This window comes from Podarcis pityusensis, assembly GCF_964106645.2.
Source record: "Podarcis pityusensis genome assembly, chromosome: 2".
Classification (NCBI taxonomy): domain Eukaryota; kingdom Metazoa; phylum Chordata; class Lepidosauria; order Squamata; family Lacertidae; genus Podarcis; species Podarcis pityusensis.
The window spans coordinates 16,151,668-16,167,533 of NC_138029.1; the positions used below are offsets into that span (position 1 = coordinate 16,151,668).

The window sequence follows — 15,866 nt, forward strand, 5'->3', positions numbered from 1 at the left end:
AACAATTTGTCAGACTTATTGTAATGTTCCTGTTGGCCCTGTAATAATAATAATAATAATAATAATAATAATAATAATAATAAAATAATAAAAAATTATTTACCCTGTTTCCTCGAAAGTAAGACATCCCCCCAAAATAAGACCTACTTCCAGTTTTGCCTCTTGTTGTAATATAAGGCCTCCCCCAAATATAAGGCCTCCCCGATAATAAGGCCACCCCGGAATATAAGGCCCCCGAAGCTACCGTAAGACGTTGTACCGTATACAGGTAATAAATTTCCTCTTTTTTTTTGTTCAACAATAAATGTGTACCGTATTCTTCTTCATGGAAAAATAAGACATCCCCTGAAAATAAGACCTAGCGCATTTTTGGGAGCAAAAAGTAATATAAGACACTGTCTTATTTTTGGGAAAACAGGGTATACCCCACCCTTCCCGGTTCTAAAACTGGGCTCAGGGCGGCCAACAACAAATTTAAAACACTTAATTGTAAAAGCAGCATAAAATACAGTATAAAAACATGAATAACAATAAAATTCAAAGTTCAGAAACCAATTTAGGGGAAATCCATCTAATAAGCATTAGATAGGGAATGTAAGAAGGTGAAGGGTTTCTGGGAGATGATATATAATGAACTGAAAAAGATGTTGAAATATACATTTGTAAAGAAACCAGAAGCTCTTCTGTTAGGAATAGTAGGAAATGAAATAAATAGAAAGGACTGTAAACTTTTCCAATATGCAGTTACAGCGGCAAGAATATTAATGGCCCAAAGATGGAAACAGGAGGAATTACCGACCCTGGAAGAATGGAGAATGAAAATGATGGACTATGCAGAACTGGACAAATTAACTGGGAAGATTAGATATCAACGAGACCATAAGTTCATCGAGGACTGGGGAAAATTTGTAGAATATCTGAAAAATATATGTGATGAACAAACAACGTTCGTGGGATTTCAAGAAGCTCTGTGAAAGGTTGAGGAGTATTGTAAAAAAGAAAATAAGATTAGAAAAGCATATAAAAAGGCAATATTAAATTTAGGAAATGCGTAACTAAAATTTAATTACGGATGATTGGCAGATAAGCTGAAGGAACTCCATAATATATAATTTGTGATAAACCTTTGATATGGTATTATATGTATATTGTATTGAAAATTAATAAAAACTTTTATAAAAAATAATAATAATAAGGATTAGATAATCACCAGGGCTAGTTGGCTGAATTGGTCCTACTTGGGCCAGCGAGGAGGCCAGGGGAGAATTAGCTGTGGGGTCTCAGAGCAGGTAATTTTCATAAAAGGGGAGGGGGAGGGAAGAGAAGGGACATAAAAGATCAGGCTAAATTCAAATTAAAGGCCAGGCGGAATAGCTCTGTCTTACAGGCCCAACGGAAGGAGGTTAAATCCTGCAGGGCCCTGGTCTCATGGGACAGAGCATTCCACCAGATCGGAGCCATCACTGAAAAGGCCCTGGTCCTGGTGGAGGATAGTCTGACTTCCTTAGGGCCCGGGACCTCTAAACTATGGTTGCTCATGGACTTTAAGGTCCTCTGCGGGGCAGACCAGGAGAGGCGGTCCTGTAAATACGAGGGCCCTAAGCCACAAGTGCTTTAAAGGTCAAGACCAACATCTTGAACCTGACCCTATACTCCACAGCAGAAGAATTAAAAGTGCACACACTGTGAATACATCTTCATAAAAGGGGAGGGGGAGGGATACCAGTGGTGGGAGGCCTTCAGGCACCTTCCATTTGCTAAAGTGCAAGGCTGCCTGAGCTTTCTGCTTGGGGGTAAAGGCAGGGGTGGGAAAGGGGTTTGGCAGTTGTCTGAAGTCGCCCAGTGGTGCCATGGGTTTGGCGGAGGCAGTGTTCCTGGAGCCCAGAGCCCATGCCAGGCTCTGACATCACAACCGGCGGCGGAATCCTGCTGCGGAATTCCGTTTCCTAGGAGACCACTTGGAATTTTTTGAAAGGCTCCTTAGTCAGTTGAAAGTCAGTTGGAACAGTTGAAAACCCTTCGGATTAGCTGACTTTGTGGACATCTTCTGTCTTCTACCCCCATGGCACAATGTGGCGCTGGTTGCACAGAAGGCAAAGTCATGGGCAAGAGGGGAGGCAGCCTGAAGATTCATGCCCCAAGCACATGACCAGTTTTTAAAGATGCTCTTTGGTCCTTCGACCTTTCTAAATCTCACGCTGGGTGTTACGGGAGCCAGCAATTTCCCCAGGGAGTTTTTTCTGGTGAATTAACTGAGTTTCCCTTTTTTGGTTTACCATAAGGTTACCAGATTTTTTTTCAATGAATCCGAGGACACTTTTCAACCCCAATGGATTTTGTATGGGGACTGCTTTGTAAATCCGGGGACTGTCACTGGGAACCGGGGATGCCTGCTAACATTAGTTTACCATCAAAACTGGAGCAGAATGACTCTCTGCCTCAGGTACATTTCTGGCATCTTGAATCAGTTTCCCAACTCCCACCAGCCCCAGATAGCAGGCCAGGGGGGCAGGGGGAGGGAGAGGAGGGGAGTTGGAGTCCCATAGCAACATCTGGAAGGCACCACCATTTGGGGGAGGCTTGAGGTAGAAAACATCAGGGTAATTTGGCATCATGGCCCTGGGTGACTAGTCAGGACTTTATCCTGGCCCTGATGAGTAGCCAGAATTAGTCACTCGCTGTCCAATGTGAAAAGTGGAGGAAAGGACTTTGTTAGTCATCTGTAGGAGAACAGCCCTGGGGATCCGCTCTGCACTCTTTGGAAAATGAGACGTAACTTGTGGTGCCTTTTGTCTATTAAAAAAGTTGTACAGTGGTGCCTCGGGTTACATACGCTTCAGGTTACAGACTCCACCAACCCAGAAATAGTGCTTCAGGTTAAGAACTTTGCTTCAGGATGAGAACAGAAATCGTGCTCCTGCGGCGCGGCAGCAGCAGGAGGCCCCATTAGACAAAGTGGTGCTTCAGGTTAAGAACAGTTTCAGGTTAAGAACGGACCTCCGGAACGAATTAAGTACTTAACCCGAGGTACCACTGTAGTGACTTGGCACAGAGTTAGTTCGGTGAGTTTTTCCTTGAGGAGAGGCAAAATGCCCTCAAAATGTGTGTGTGGCTGACAGGCACTGACTGTATTTTTCGCTCTATAAGAAGCACCCGACTATAAGACGCACCTAGTTTTGGAGGAGAACAAGAAAAAAAAATTCTCTCCCTCTCTGCGCAGCGCCTCTCCAGCAAAGCTTACTTTTTAGGAGGGGAAAAGTGTGTCTTATAGAGTGAAAAATATGGTAATCTGCAAGGAGGATGGAGAAGGAGGAGGCACAGAGCAGGGCGGAGAGGCTGGTGGTGACTGGGAGGGTCTTTCTGTGGCTCTTACCTCAGGTCTTAGAAAGATTTTACTGTGTGAACAACACAGGGGAAATGCTGCGTTCCCACCCAAGCTGCTTTGCGTGCCGAGGTCCCCCAGGCCACCCCAAATAACTCACACTTCACACATCAATTTTTGTTTAAGGTTTTTGGCATGAATTTGGCCACAACTTTATTTAAATACACACATGTGAGTGGTTGCTTAGGCATTGGTTCCGACTATCTGTCCTTGCCCAGGGACAGAACTGACTTCCGGATTCCAGCGCAAGCCAGTGAGGGAAACAATTTTGGGGTGAAAATGAAGCTGGGCCTCAGTCCCTCACTTCTCACCCTCATGCTCCTGGTGGCTTGCCCGGCCCAAGTCCGATGCCAGGGAGAAGGATGAAAAGAATGGCAAGCCCCTGGATTCCTTTAACGGAATTCCCTTGGAGGGGTAGGCACTTACCCCTCCACCAACCAATTTAATAATAATAATAATTTTTATTTATACCCCGCCCTCCCCAGCCAAGGCTGGGCTCAGAGCGGCTTACAAGCAATAATAAAAACAAGTTGAATGATTACAACTTAAAAACAAAATTAAAATACAACATTAAAATATTGAGACATTAAAATGTAGCCTCATCGCAGGAGGAGAAGGAAAGGAAAAAAGAAAGAGAGGGAGGGAATCAATTTGACTCCAAGCCAAAGGCCAGGCGGAACAACTCTGTCTTACAGGCCCTGCGGAAAGAAATCAGATCCTGCAGGGGGCCCTGGTCTCATGAGACAGAGCGTTCCACTAGGCTGGAGCCCTGGCTCTGGTTGAGGCTAATCTAACTTCCTTAGGGCCTGGGACCTCTAAGGTGTTGCTATTTATGGACCTTAAGGTCCTCCGTGGGGCATACCAGGAGAGTTTAATGTATTCCTGGGTCACTGTCCTTTCTTTGCAGGGATGGGGATCTGATTCCTCTCCAGATGCTGTGGACTCTAACTCCCACCATCCCCATCCCCTCTCTTGACATTAGCCATGCTAACTGGGTCTGATAGGAGTTGGGAGTCTGACAGCACCTGGAAGGCCACAGGTTCCCCATTCCTGCAGTTTTATTTGTGGCTCATAAAATGTGATGGGGGTCTGTGCGAATTGTCCAAGCCCATTTCTAATCAGTGTATGACATAGCATTCACTCTGCCAGTCTATGCTCTGTTGGGACTCTTTGAACTGTGGGACTTGGCTCTCAGTATCAGTGTAATTCAGCGCTTTGTTTCTGTTGATGTGCATAGGATTGTGTTCAGTATTTTCTCTTTTGCCATCCCCTGTATTCTCTCTGCTCACATATCAAAGATGCCAAATGGGTGTCAGGTGGCCAGGGCTTCTGCCTATGAATCTTGAAGCAACCAACAGACTAAAACCCCTGGAAAGCCACCACTGTGGAACAAGGTAGATTATATTAGATTAGGTGGACTATTGGTCTGAGTCTGTGCAAGGCAGTGTTTATATGCTCGTATTGCTAACTCAATACTGTGGAATTTGAGTCATTGTCATTCTATTGTGTTTTATTGTGGGTTGGGGGAAAAACATTTTGATTATCAATATTTTCCTATTTCAGATGTACTTATTAAAATGTCAATGAGCAGGATATTATCAGCAGATCCTGCAGGGCCCTGGTCTCATGAGGCAGAGCGTTCCACCAGGCCGGAGCCAGAGTTGAAAAGGCCCTGGCTCTGGTTGAAGCTAATCTAACTTCCTTAGGGCCCAGGACCTCTAAGGTGTTGCTATTTATGGACCTTGAGGCTCTCCGTGGGGCTTACCGGGAGAGGCGGTCCCGTAGGTACGAGGGTCCTAGGCCGTGAAGGGCTTTAAAGGTCAAAAGCAGCACCTTAAATCTGACCCTGTACTCTACCGGGAGCCAGTGCAGTTTGAAAAGCACTGGGTGAATATGCTCCCATGGCAGAGACCCCGTGAGGAGCCTCGCTGCAGCATTCTGCACCCGCTGGAGTTTCTGGGTCAGCTTCAATTTGAACCAATGCCTAAGCTGCTTTCCCAGGTAATGATCCCAGAGCATTAAGCGGGATGTAAATGACATAAATAAATGAGACACAGTGTCTCTCCACCACTGAGCACTCAAGTGGCACTCAAAACAGAGCAGGCCATTTCTGTCCCCCTTCTGTCCCTGCCTTGCTCAACCTCCCCTCCCATGTATCTTCCCTCCCCTCCCAGGCTCTCTGTTGGGGAAAATGAAGGATCTCCAGGAAAAAGAGCCCCTCATTGAGGAGATCTGGGACCTCCTGCTTTCCCAGGTAAGGATCCCAGAGCAGGGCTCAGAGGCTGGTGGCAACTGGGAGGGGGCTGCCTGTGGGTCTCCAGTTGAGTTGGGCGCCTTGATTTCCTGATGCTCACCAGGCTTGTTTCCTCTCCCCTGCCCCCTTCTTTCTTTCCTTCCTAACCCCCAGTTTGACGTGGGTGCAAGCAAAGAGGTCCAGCAGTCCGTCATCAAATTCAGCTTGCAGCAGGCCAGGGCCCTGCAGTTCCTGCGGACCAAGCAGTGGAAGGATGCTCACTTGCAACACTTCATCCAGGTAAGCTGCGTGAGAAGAGGAGTTTGAGCTCACGGAAGGGGCCTTCTCTGCTGGTTTGCCACTCTCCTGGGGGGCTATTTTCCCATTCTGGGGGAGGGGGCAGGAGGCCTGTCCGCTTCTCCCTGCTCTTCACTCCTTGGGCAAATGCCAGAGTGCAGAAGAACCAGCCAGATGATGTTAGTTAGGGATCATTCCACGCCAGATCACCTGATTTTAATACTCGACCGTGCTCTCACAACTCAGATTTACTTCAAAAAAAATTTAGTGTGTAGATGCCTATGAGGTAGCCTTAAATTAATTTTTTATAGATTTTTTTTGTCCAAAATTGGGCACAGGAGAAATTTTTTAATAATTCTATTTTCACATGATTTAGGCTAATGCAATTTCTGCGTCAGTTTAGAAAAAAACCTCCTGTTGTTTTTTTGTCAAGCAATTGGGCTTATTTTGGTATCAAAATAAAGCTAATTTTGGTCTCTATCAAAATAAGGCATAAAAATGGTATTAAGTGCCACAGTAAAGGGTTTTGAGACGTGTTTTATTAAATAATTAATAAAGCTTACTTTTTAAATATTTTATAACCACAAATACACCCTTCTTATTTTTAAAATATAACAAGTTCATGGTTAGCCCATTCTACAAAAAAGTATGATACGTGTGTTAGTTGTGGTTTGCGTGCTATGGCTTGTTGAACCTACCAAGGTACAAAATGACTCAAATTCACTTTGAACGGTCGGTGACCCTTTTCTGTGGCTCTTGGGTGCTAAACTATTGTTGGACGCCACCGCAATCTCCAGGTGGCGCAAGATTCCAAAGGGATTCAGGGGCTTTCCCTAGGTTTGGTTTCCTTGGAATGAGGGGAGCCTCCTGTTCTGACAGCAGCCGTCCAGCTGCCCCGAAGGAGAAGCCCCATAGCAAGCAGGAGCTGAGCAGCAAGACTCACCCCACTTGCTTTGCGGCTTGTGATCCTGGAGGTGGCCGACTCTCTGCTGTCCAGAAACATGTTGTCTGTCTGCTTCCTTCTCTGCCTCTCCCAGAAAATCGAGAGCTGCCCTGAATGCCACCACTGCCAACTAAAGGATTTCCTTGAGTCTGAGATGAAGCACCTGACCAGCTACTCTCTGCTGCTGAATAACACCATCCAGCACACTGATGGTCTCTCTGATGGTGATGTCCAGCCCTAACAAAAGGATCATATAAGCGTAAGATGTTTGCCTCTTATTCTCCCCCCTCCCCTTCTCCCGGGGTGAATTACAACCATTCAAGCAGTTTAAAACAAGTTATAAACACAGAAGTGAGATCTATTTTGGGAGGGACATACCTTAAGTGTCAAAAAGTAGGGTAGAGGAATGTGTGTCTTATAGATAGATAGATAGATAGATAGATAGATAGATAGATAGATAGATTATATATGAAACATATATGAAATAAATGTGGGGTCACACTTTGGTTGCCTGCCTTTCCAACTGGCGAATCAAAGCCCCTCCTCTGGGGCTTTAAGAGAATCGCTCTGTCTCCCCTCCTCCTGCTTTTCCTGGCAGGTGGCTGCACCATCTGGAGAGGGTGCCAAAACCAGCAGGCAAACCATTATTCTGCCCTGCAGGCAGCCCCACCAGGTGCCATCTCCCTGAGGTTTCCTGGCCTGGGGTAGAATTTAAGCAGGTGTGCAATGGGCTTTTGGGCATGGAGAACAGGGCTGGGTGGTGGGCACCAGTTCCTCGCTCATTGGGATTGCTTGGCCACCCAGGGAACTCCTGGGCCCCGTAGGAGGCAAGAGTAGGTAACTTCCTGGGTAGCAGGCTCCCTGTTTGCAAAGAGCCTGGAAGCATCTCAAAGGCTGACCTTTATGATAAATTTATTGTCATTGTCCGTATATACACAGTATACACAACAACGAAAATCAAACACCCACCCAAAGACTGGGTTCACATACACATTTGCACGTATCTCCAACACTCTCATCCTATTCAGACATAATCTATAAAAACATATCATACTCCAGAATGTAACATAACCTATTAAAAGCATAACATAACCTAAAAACCTGTCTCATTCCTTCCTACTCCCTGCTTGCTATTTCTTGCAACTGGCCCTGAGATCATTATTTAGTGCAATCAGAGCTCTTGGATAGAAACTATTCAGAAGGCGTGTGGTTCGTGTTTTCATTGTCCTATATCTTCTGCCCGAAGGTAACAGTTCAAAGAAGTTGTGAGCAGGATGGGTGGGATCTCTCAGGATATTGTGTGACTTCTTCAAAGTGCGAGACGTGAAGATCTCATCCAGGGTTGGTAGTTGGAGCCCAATAACATTCTGGGCAATTTTAATTATTCTCTGTAAAGCTTTTTTATCCGTTTCAGAGCTGCTCCCATACCACGATAATATACTATAGGTTAAGACACTCTCGATGGTACTGTGATAATAGGACAGAAGTAGGTGCTGAGATAGATTCAGTCCCCTGAGCATTCTCAGGAAATACAACCTCCCCTGCACCTTCCTCACAACCATATTAATATTTGCAGTCCATGAGAGGTCCTCAGAGATGTAAATGCCCAGGTATTTAAAACTACCAACCCTCTCCACCTCCTCGCCATTTATGTGCAATGGTAAAAATACACTTTTCTTTCTCCTAAAGTCAATTATGAGTTCTTTGGTTTTTTTGGTGTTAAGCATAAGATTGTTTTCTTTACACCATTGAATTAACCCCTGTACTTCTTTCCTATAAGCAGTCTCATCGTTCTCACTAATGAGCCCCACCACTGTTGTATCATCCGCAAATTTGATGATTGTGTTGGACTTATACAGTGGGGTGCAATCAAATGTGTACAGGGAATAGAGAAAGGGACTTAGCACACATCCCTGAGGGGCTCCTGTGCTTAATACTAGAGTAGAAGAATAGTAAGGGCCCATTCTCACTGTCTGCGGCCTATCAGTCAGGAAATTCCTTACCCACAGACAGATCTTCTGATGTATACCCAAATTGGTCATTTTAAGAAATAACCTGTCTGGCAGAATTGTATTGAAGGCAGAACTGTAGTCCACAAACAACAGCCTTGCGTAGGTTCCCTGTCGTTCTAGATGACTCAGTACAGTATGGACAGCGATGGAAATAGCATCATCAGTAGATCTATTTCTTCTGTATGCAAACAGGAACGGGTCTAGAGTGGATGGAAGACCAGCCTTAATATGATCTAGCACCAATCTCTCAAAACATTTCATAACGACAGATGTTAGGGCTATTGGTCTATAGTCATTGAGAGATACCACCACTGACTGCTTGGGGACTGGCACTATAATCGATGTCTTCAGGCAGGTAGGGACAGAACCCTGCAACAGGGATAGGTTAAAAATGTCCGTAAACACACCAGCTAATTCTGCAGCGCAGTCCCTAATAGCCCGTCCCATGATTCCATCCGGTCCAGCTGCCTTCCTAATGTTAATGCTCCGAAAGGCACGTTGTACGTCACAGGTCTGTAATAAAAATGGTTGTCTATCAGTAGTAGTTTCTGATGATGTGCTGGTAGCCAATGCTGTAGTGACGGTAGTTCCAGTTCCCACCTCAAAGCGACTAAAAAATTGATTCAGTTGATCAGCCAGGTGCGCACTGCTGCTAGCCAGTTCGTTTTTAATATTTTGCCCTGTAATTTGTCGCAGGCCTTGCCATACTCGACGAGGGTCGGAGCTCTCAAAATGTTTTTCGATCCTCCGGCAGTACATAGCTTTGGCGTTCCTAATGCCCTTTTTCAATTTGGCTCTGGCTTCTCTATACTGTTGCGCATCACCAGAGTGAAAAGCAGCATTTCTTGCCTTTAACAGAAGATACACATCCCTGTTTAGCCAGGGCTTGTTGTTAGGGAACACCCGTATTTGTTTGGTGGTAGTGACAACATCAATGCAGCTTTTAACGTAGAACAGTACTGTTGAAGCGTATGTGTCCACATTATTCTCCACAAAAAGCGACCACTCGGTGCTCCGAAAGCAATCTTGAAGTTGCTCAGATGCACCTACTGGCCACACTCGTATCTCTCTAGTTGATGGTCTAATTCTGCGTACGAGAGGTCTATATGATGGTATCATAAGTAAAGATATGTAGTCTGACTGCCCCAAATTGGGCAAGGGCTTGGTCTTGTATCCATGCATGATGTTACTATATACTCGGTCCAGGGTATTTCCCCCCCTAGTGGGACAATCAACATACTGGTGGAACTTAGGGAGCACAGTCCTTAAATCGGCTCGGTTAAAATCACCAGCAACCACAAATGCTCCATCCGGGTGGGCCCGCTGCTGTCTGCTAATAGCAGTTAGCAGGTGGCCCATAGCTGTAGTAGTGTTTGCATCGGGAGGTATATACACCGCTGTTATTATAACAACATTAAACTCACGTGGCAAATAAAAAGGGCGGCACTTCACCACTAGGTACTCCAAGTCAGGAGAGCAATGCGTGTCCATTTGTTTGATGTCCGAGCTCCAGTTTTTTATACTGATGGTTCCTTGTCTCTCAGCAGAGGTGGAGCGGCTAAGAATAAAGAACCCAGAGAATCCCAAGGAACATCCCAAGGAAGCTTGAGAGGCTGGAGGTGAGGAGTCAGGCGAGAGGGTGTCCTAGCAGGCCAAAGACACAAAGGTGGGGGCAGACCCTTGATATTCCAGTCCCATTTCCTCCTCTGAACGCTTTCCAACATCTGCACATGGCCTCTGCTGTGGGAGGCAGGGCAATGAGTTGAATCTTGTGTCCAAACCCAGAGCCTGAGAGGATGGAATAGTGTAAGCTTTGTGTGTTTGTGTGAGTTGGAGGGGGAGGACCAAAGTCAAAAGGGTGAGAGAAAGCAGGCATGTAGGGGTAGGGTCTCCAGCCTTGCCAGCCCCTCTTTGCCCACGCAGACCAAGAAAACAAAATAGATTTCCACTTTGAGCTCCATTGCCATACCCCTCAACCGCCCTTGCCACGCACCCCACTATTTCTCAGTTCTCGACCACCCCACGCCCACCTGGAGTCACAGGCAAGGGAGAAGGAGCTGGTCCAAGCCTCAGAGGGCAACGTCTGCCCCTGGAGCAAGAAGCAGCTGGAGGAGGGAGCCAGAGGAGGGGTCTTTGAGAGACCTCTCAAAGTCCTCGTATTGACGCCACACTCCACTTAAGGGTCTTTGCCTGGCTGGACCACTTTCCTGATAAGAGGCCACATGAGCAGAGGAGGTGGGGTGGGTGACTTTTGGCCTGGCTGGACTGTAGCCAACAGGGCAGAAGTGGGAGCTGCATCCATGGCTGCTAATCTTTGGGCCTTGGCCCCTCCCACTGTCAGCAAGAAGTCCCCAGGAGGTTTCCCATGGGGGCATGTGGCGGCTGCCCACCTTCTCAGGGGTACCTAACCCCTCCCCACTGGACTCCCCCTTTTGCAGGAGATGAGGAGAAGCAGTGGGAGCATTACACAGCCTGTGAATTGCTGCAAAAGAGGAACATCTAGCAAAAACCAGCTGGGTTGAAATCCCTTCTACAGCATCTTCTCATATGAGCACCAAAAAACCCACCACCCTGTTCCGATAGCCTCAGATGGCAAGTGCCTGTTTTCCTCCTCAAAACTCTATGTTGCAGAAGGGAGTTTGGATCCCCCCCGAGGCTAGCCCCAGAGGCTTGTTTAAGCGAGGAAAGCAACTATTTTGCTAAACAGAAGTTCAGAAGGGAAAGAAAGTGTTCTGAAGATATTGTGTTATTCAGTGGTTGATCTTCTCCTTGAAGATGACTCAATTTGTCCGGCAGAAGTTCCTTTTTTGGGGCCAATATTTATTGGGGTCCCCCCCCCAAATTTTTAACAAATCAGTGCCAAATTACATCAAATTTAAGACAAAAAAGTTAACTTCCGGCTCTAGTTCCTTGTTGCATCCCTGTTTCCCCCCTGTTGCAGTTGATGTAATGTACTTATCTTTGACAATTTATTTCTCATCTTCAGTTCCTTATCCAACAGCTGTTGGTTTATCAATTCCTGCTCATACGGTCAGGCAGAAGTTCCATTCAAGTCTCCTTGTCTAAGCTGGGCCCCTGACCTCCCGGCACCACTGCTCAGGACTGCTGTGAGGATCCTTGTCTTTGCTTTTATTTACAATGTTTTGTTCAAGCTGGCACCCATAGGTGCCATGTCCAGGGGGTCCAGGCACCATCAAAATTTGCCCCCTGCCACCCACTCCGGTGACTGGGCCTGTGCCTCTACCATGTGTGTGTGTTTTGGCATGAGATGTCATTTCTTCCACATACCAACAGTCTTCTTGCTGATGCGCAGCTGCAGAGGCCCCTCCTGGATTATGTGGTGCTCCGTGAGGTCAAGGTTCTGCACAGCAGGGGCAGAAAAAGGCAGCATTTCATGCAGGGGAAGAGCAGGACAAGGCCAGGGATTGGAGGGGAGGGCAAAGAGGAGGCCCTACCAGGAAGTGCCTGGCCAGTGGGCGGCTGCCCTTGCGTAGGGATCGGGCATCCAGGGACTGTTGGTAGGCTTGCAGCCATAGGTGGTTCTCTGCCTGCCTCAGCTCCGCCTGGTCGTCCTCAAGGATCTCCTTGCACTCACTGCGTGCCAGGCAAAGGTACTGGTGCTCCCAGCTCGCCCCTGAGCGAAGAAGGTGCAGAGCGAGAGGGTGATAGAGAGAGAGACATGGGCAAAGTTGGTTTCGTTTTAGTTTGAAACCCAAAGCAGCTCCCAGCGCAAACCATTAGTGTGCTGGATGGTGTTATTCAGCAGCAGAGAGTAGCTGGCCAGGCGCCGCAGCTCACAATCCAGGAAATCGGTCAGCTGGCGGTGGTGGCATTCAGGGCTGCTCTCGATGTCCTGGGAGAGGCAGAGAAGGAAGCAGACAGACAACATGTTTCTGGACAGCAGAGAGTCAGCCACCTCCAGGATCACAAGCAACAAAGCAAGTGGGGTGAGTCTTGCTGCTCAGCTCCTGCTTGCTATGGGGCTTCTCCTTCGGGGCAGCTGGACGGCTGCTGTCAGAACAGGAGGCTGCCCCTCATTCCAAGGAAACCAAACCTAGAGAAAGCCCCCGGACCCCCTGGAATCTCGCGCCACCTGGAGATTTGGGTGCCGTGCAACTAGAGTATGTCACCTAATCTACACCACCTGGCTGGTTCTCCTGCATTTGCCCAGGGATTGAGCAGCAGGGAGAAGAGGACAGGCTCCCTGCCCCCCCCCCCCCCAGAATGGGAAAAGAGGGACAGTGCCAAGCCAGCAGCTGAAAAGGCCCCTTCCCCGAGCTCAGCCTCCGCTTCTCACACAGCTTACCTGGATGACACACCTCTCTGCTGCTTCGATTGAAGGAACTCCAGGGCCCTGGCCTGCTGCAAGCTGCATTTGGTAATGGCCTGCTGGAGCTCCTCGCTTGCAGCCACACCAAACTGGGGGAAGGAAGGAAGGGGGCAGGGGAGAGAGGAAACATGCCTGGTGAGCATCAGGAAATCAAGGGTCCAAGGATACTGAAGACCCACAGGCAGCCCCCTCCCAGTTGCAGCCAGCCTCTCCGCCCTGCTCTGGGATCCTTACCTGGGAAAGCAGGAGGTCCCAGATCTCCTCAATGAGGGGCCCTTTCTCCTGGAGATCCTTCATTTTCCCCACAGAGAACCTGGGGGGGAAGAGACATGGGAGGTGAGGTTGAGCAAGGCATCTGGGAGTGGGGGAATAAAGAATAACCCCTGCAGGGAGAGGAGGGGGACGGAGATCATCCTGTTTTGTTGTTAGTGTCACTTTGTCAGTGGTGGAGAGATAATATGTCTCATGTGTGACATAACTAAGTAAAAACTAAATTTGGATCTACAATGTAATGGAAAATGTGAATGTATAAATACAGTACAGTGGTACCTCGGGTTAAGTACTTAATTTGTTCTGGAGGTCCTTTCTTAACCTGAAACTGTTCTTAACCTGAAGCACCACTTTAGCTAATGGGGCCTCCTGCTGCTGCCGTGCCGCCGGAGCACGATTTCTGTTCTTATCCTGAAGCACTATTTCTGGGTTAGCGGAGTCTGTAACCTGAAGCGTATGTAACCTGAGGTACCACTGTATTAAAAAATCCAAGAGAATGCAATAGAAAATAAACAAGCCTTAAGGACCTTTTCAAAAGACCTGCAGTGACATAGTCCTCTTGGCAGAACTTTCCACAAATGCCCAAAGACATACCCTCCAACATTTCTCCCATGGAAATAGGGATGTCCCATTCTATAATGATAATTTGACCACAGTGGTACCTTGGGTTACATACGCTTCAAGTTACATACGCTTCAGGTTACAGACTCTGCTAACCCAGAAATAGTACCTTGGGTTAAGAACTTTGCTTCAGGATGAGAACAGAAATCGTGCTCCGGCGGCGTGGCAGCAGCAAGAGGCCCCATAGGCTAAAGTGGTGCTTCAGGTTAAGAACAGTTTCAGGTTAAGAACAGACCTCTGGAACGAATTAAGTACTTAACCTGAGGTACCACTCTACAGTCATACCTCGGGATGAATATGCTTCAGGATAAGCATTTTCGGGTTGCACTCCGCGGCGACCCGGAAGTAACGGAGCACGTTACTTCCGGGTTTTGCCACATGCGCATGCGCAGACCGTCAAATGATGTCACACGCATCCGCAGAAGCACCAAAACGCGACATGCACAGACACGGGTTACATTCGCTTTGGGATGCAAACGGGTCTCCGGAACGGATCCCGTTCGCATCCCTAGGTACCACTGTATAGGAAATATGAAATTCTATGTAAATATTATGTATATGCACTGGAACATCAATAAATGGTCCATGAAAAAAAATATGTGTGCCCAGGCCCCCCTGGACCTGGCACCTATGGGTGCCAACCTGAACAAAATATTGTAAATAAAAGCCGTCCGTGGCTGCAGCCGGCCCCAACAGATGACTCCAGTGAGCAGGAATTGACAAATAGATTGAAAAATTTAATCTTAAAATTTGGATTGAAGATTAACAAAATGGAACATTTTATTTTAATGTTTACAGAGTTTTTTATTCATAAAAGTGAGTTTATAGGCCTTAATTAATAATGTTATTATTTGGTGGGTGGGGGGGTGGGTTGTTTGTTTATTTTTTGTTCATGTTGTCATGTATTTAGTGCTTTTATATTGCATTTTTATGTTGTCAGCACCCTGAGTTCTGTGGATTAAGGGCAATGTACACTTTTAATAAATACATTTAATGATAATAACTTCCACAAGGTGGTGTCTGCTGTTTGATGGATGAGGTGCCGACAAGCTATTCTGCAAAGGTTTTGCAGAGCCTAGCCTGCTACTTGCACAGTTTTTCCTAGAGAGACCAGCTGTTCCTAAGGGGATTTTAAATTTAAAGGGCAACTCGCATTTTTCCACAGCGCTTTCTTTCAGGGTATGGGACAGTATTTGTGCTTCTGTATACTTGTAGGCATGCACTTAGCCACACACCTTATATTCATGACCAAAGGATGACACAGCCCTCCAGAAAGGGTTAATGCATGCCTGTCTTTAATTATTCTATGGCTTGGATTGCTGTGAACAGCTTCCATGAATGTGTGTGTGTGTGTGTATGAGACAAAGCAGTATAGAAATAATTTTATGAATGAATGAAGTGTCCCTCTCTTTTTCTTTTCATTTCAGCCCAGAGGCTGCCAGGAAGACCCTTAGGGCATGCAGGTCCTCCTAACCCCCTCCCCTTCCCAGGTCCCCCCACGAGGGAAGGGGGCAGTTAACACCACAGCCCCCCAGGAGAGATGGGGGCAGCTTCCACCAGGAACACCCCCCCTAAGAGAAGGTGCGGTCCTCATGTCATCCCAATAGAAAGGCAGCCCCAAACCCTCCTTACACCAAGAGAAGGAGCAGCCTGCTGCCCAGTCCCCACAACCCAAAATAGGGGCAGCCCCCACCCTTTCTACAAGAGATGGGGCCACCCCATCCCACCATCCCAAACTCCCCTTATCCCAAGCATCCCAGCAGGTCTGTGAGCTCTTA

At 47.2% G+C, this 15,866-nt stretch overlaps 1 protein-coding gene and 1 pseudogene across 5 annotated transcripts in view; one reads left to right on the top strand and one right to left on the bottom strand.

The window, feature by feature from the left end:
- Nucleotides 1-15,866, bottom strand: part of LOC308471099 (leucine-rich repeat-containing protein 3 pseudogene) — a 226,852-nt pseudogene that overhangs the window by 177,716 nt on the left and 33,270 nt on the right. The window lies entirely within an intron of this gene.
- LOC308471138 (rho guanine nucleotide exchange factor 11-like) lies at nucleotides 1,586-14,667 on the top strand. 4 transcript variants are annotated; one of them, XM_080995129.1, is made up of 7 exons: nucleotides 1,586-2,443; nucleotides 4,681-4,776; nucleotides 5,557-5,636; nucleotides 5,790-5,915; nucleotides 6,950-7,114; nucleotides 10,415-10,486; nucleotides 11,306-14,667. In XM_080995129.1, the coding sequence occupies exons 3-5, from the start codon at nucleotides 5,574-5,576 to the stop codon at nucleotides 7,094-7,096; spliced, it is 336 nt and encodes a 111-aa protein (XP_080851255.1). In that variant the 5' UTR covers nucleotides 1,586-2,443; nucleotides 4,681-4,776; nucleotides 5,557-5,573; the 3' UTR covers nucleotides 7,097-7,114; nucleotides 10,415-10,486; nucleotides 11,306-14,667. The 4 variants fall into 4 exon arrangements, 3 of the variants coding, with proteins under 3 accessions (XP_080851255.1, XP_080851254.1, XP_080851256.1); XR_013982705.1 differs by lacking the exon at nucleotides 1,586-2,443 and having other exon boundaries at nucleotides 4,131-4,776; nucleotides 5,790-5,968; XM_080995128.1 differs by lacking the exon at nucleotides 1,586-2,443 and having other exon boundaries at nucleotides 4,133-4,776; nucleotides 10,412-10,486.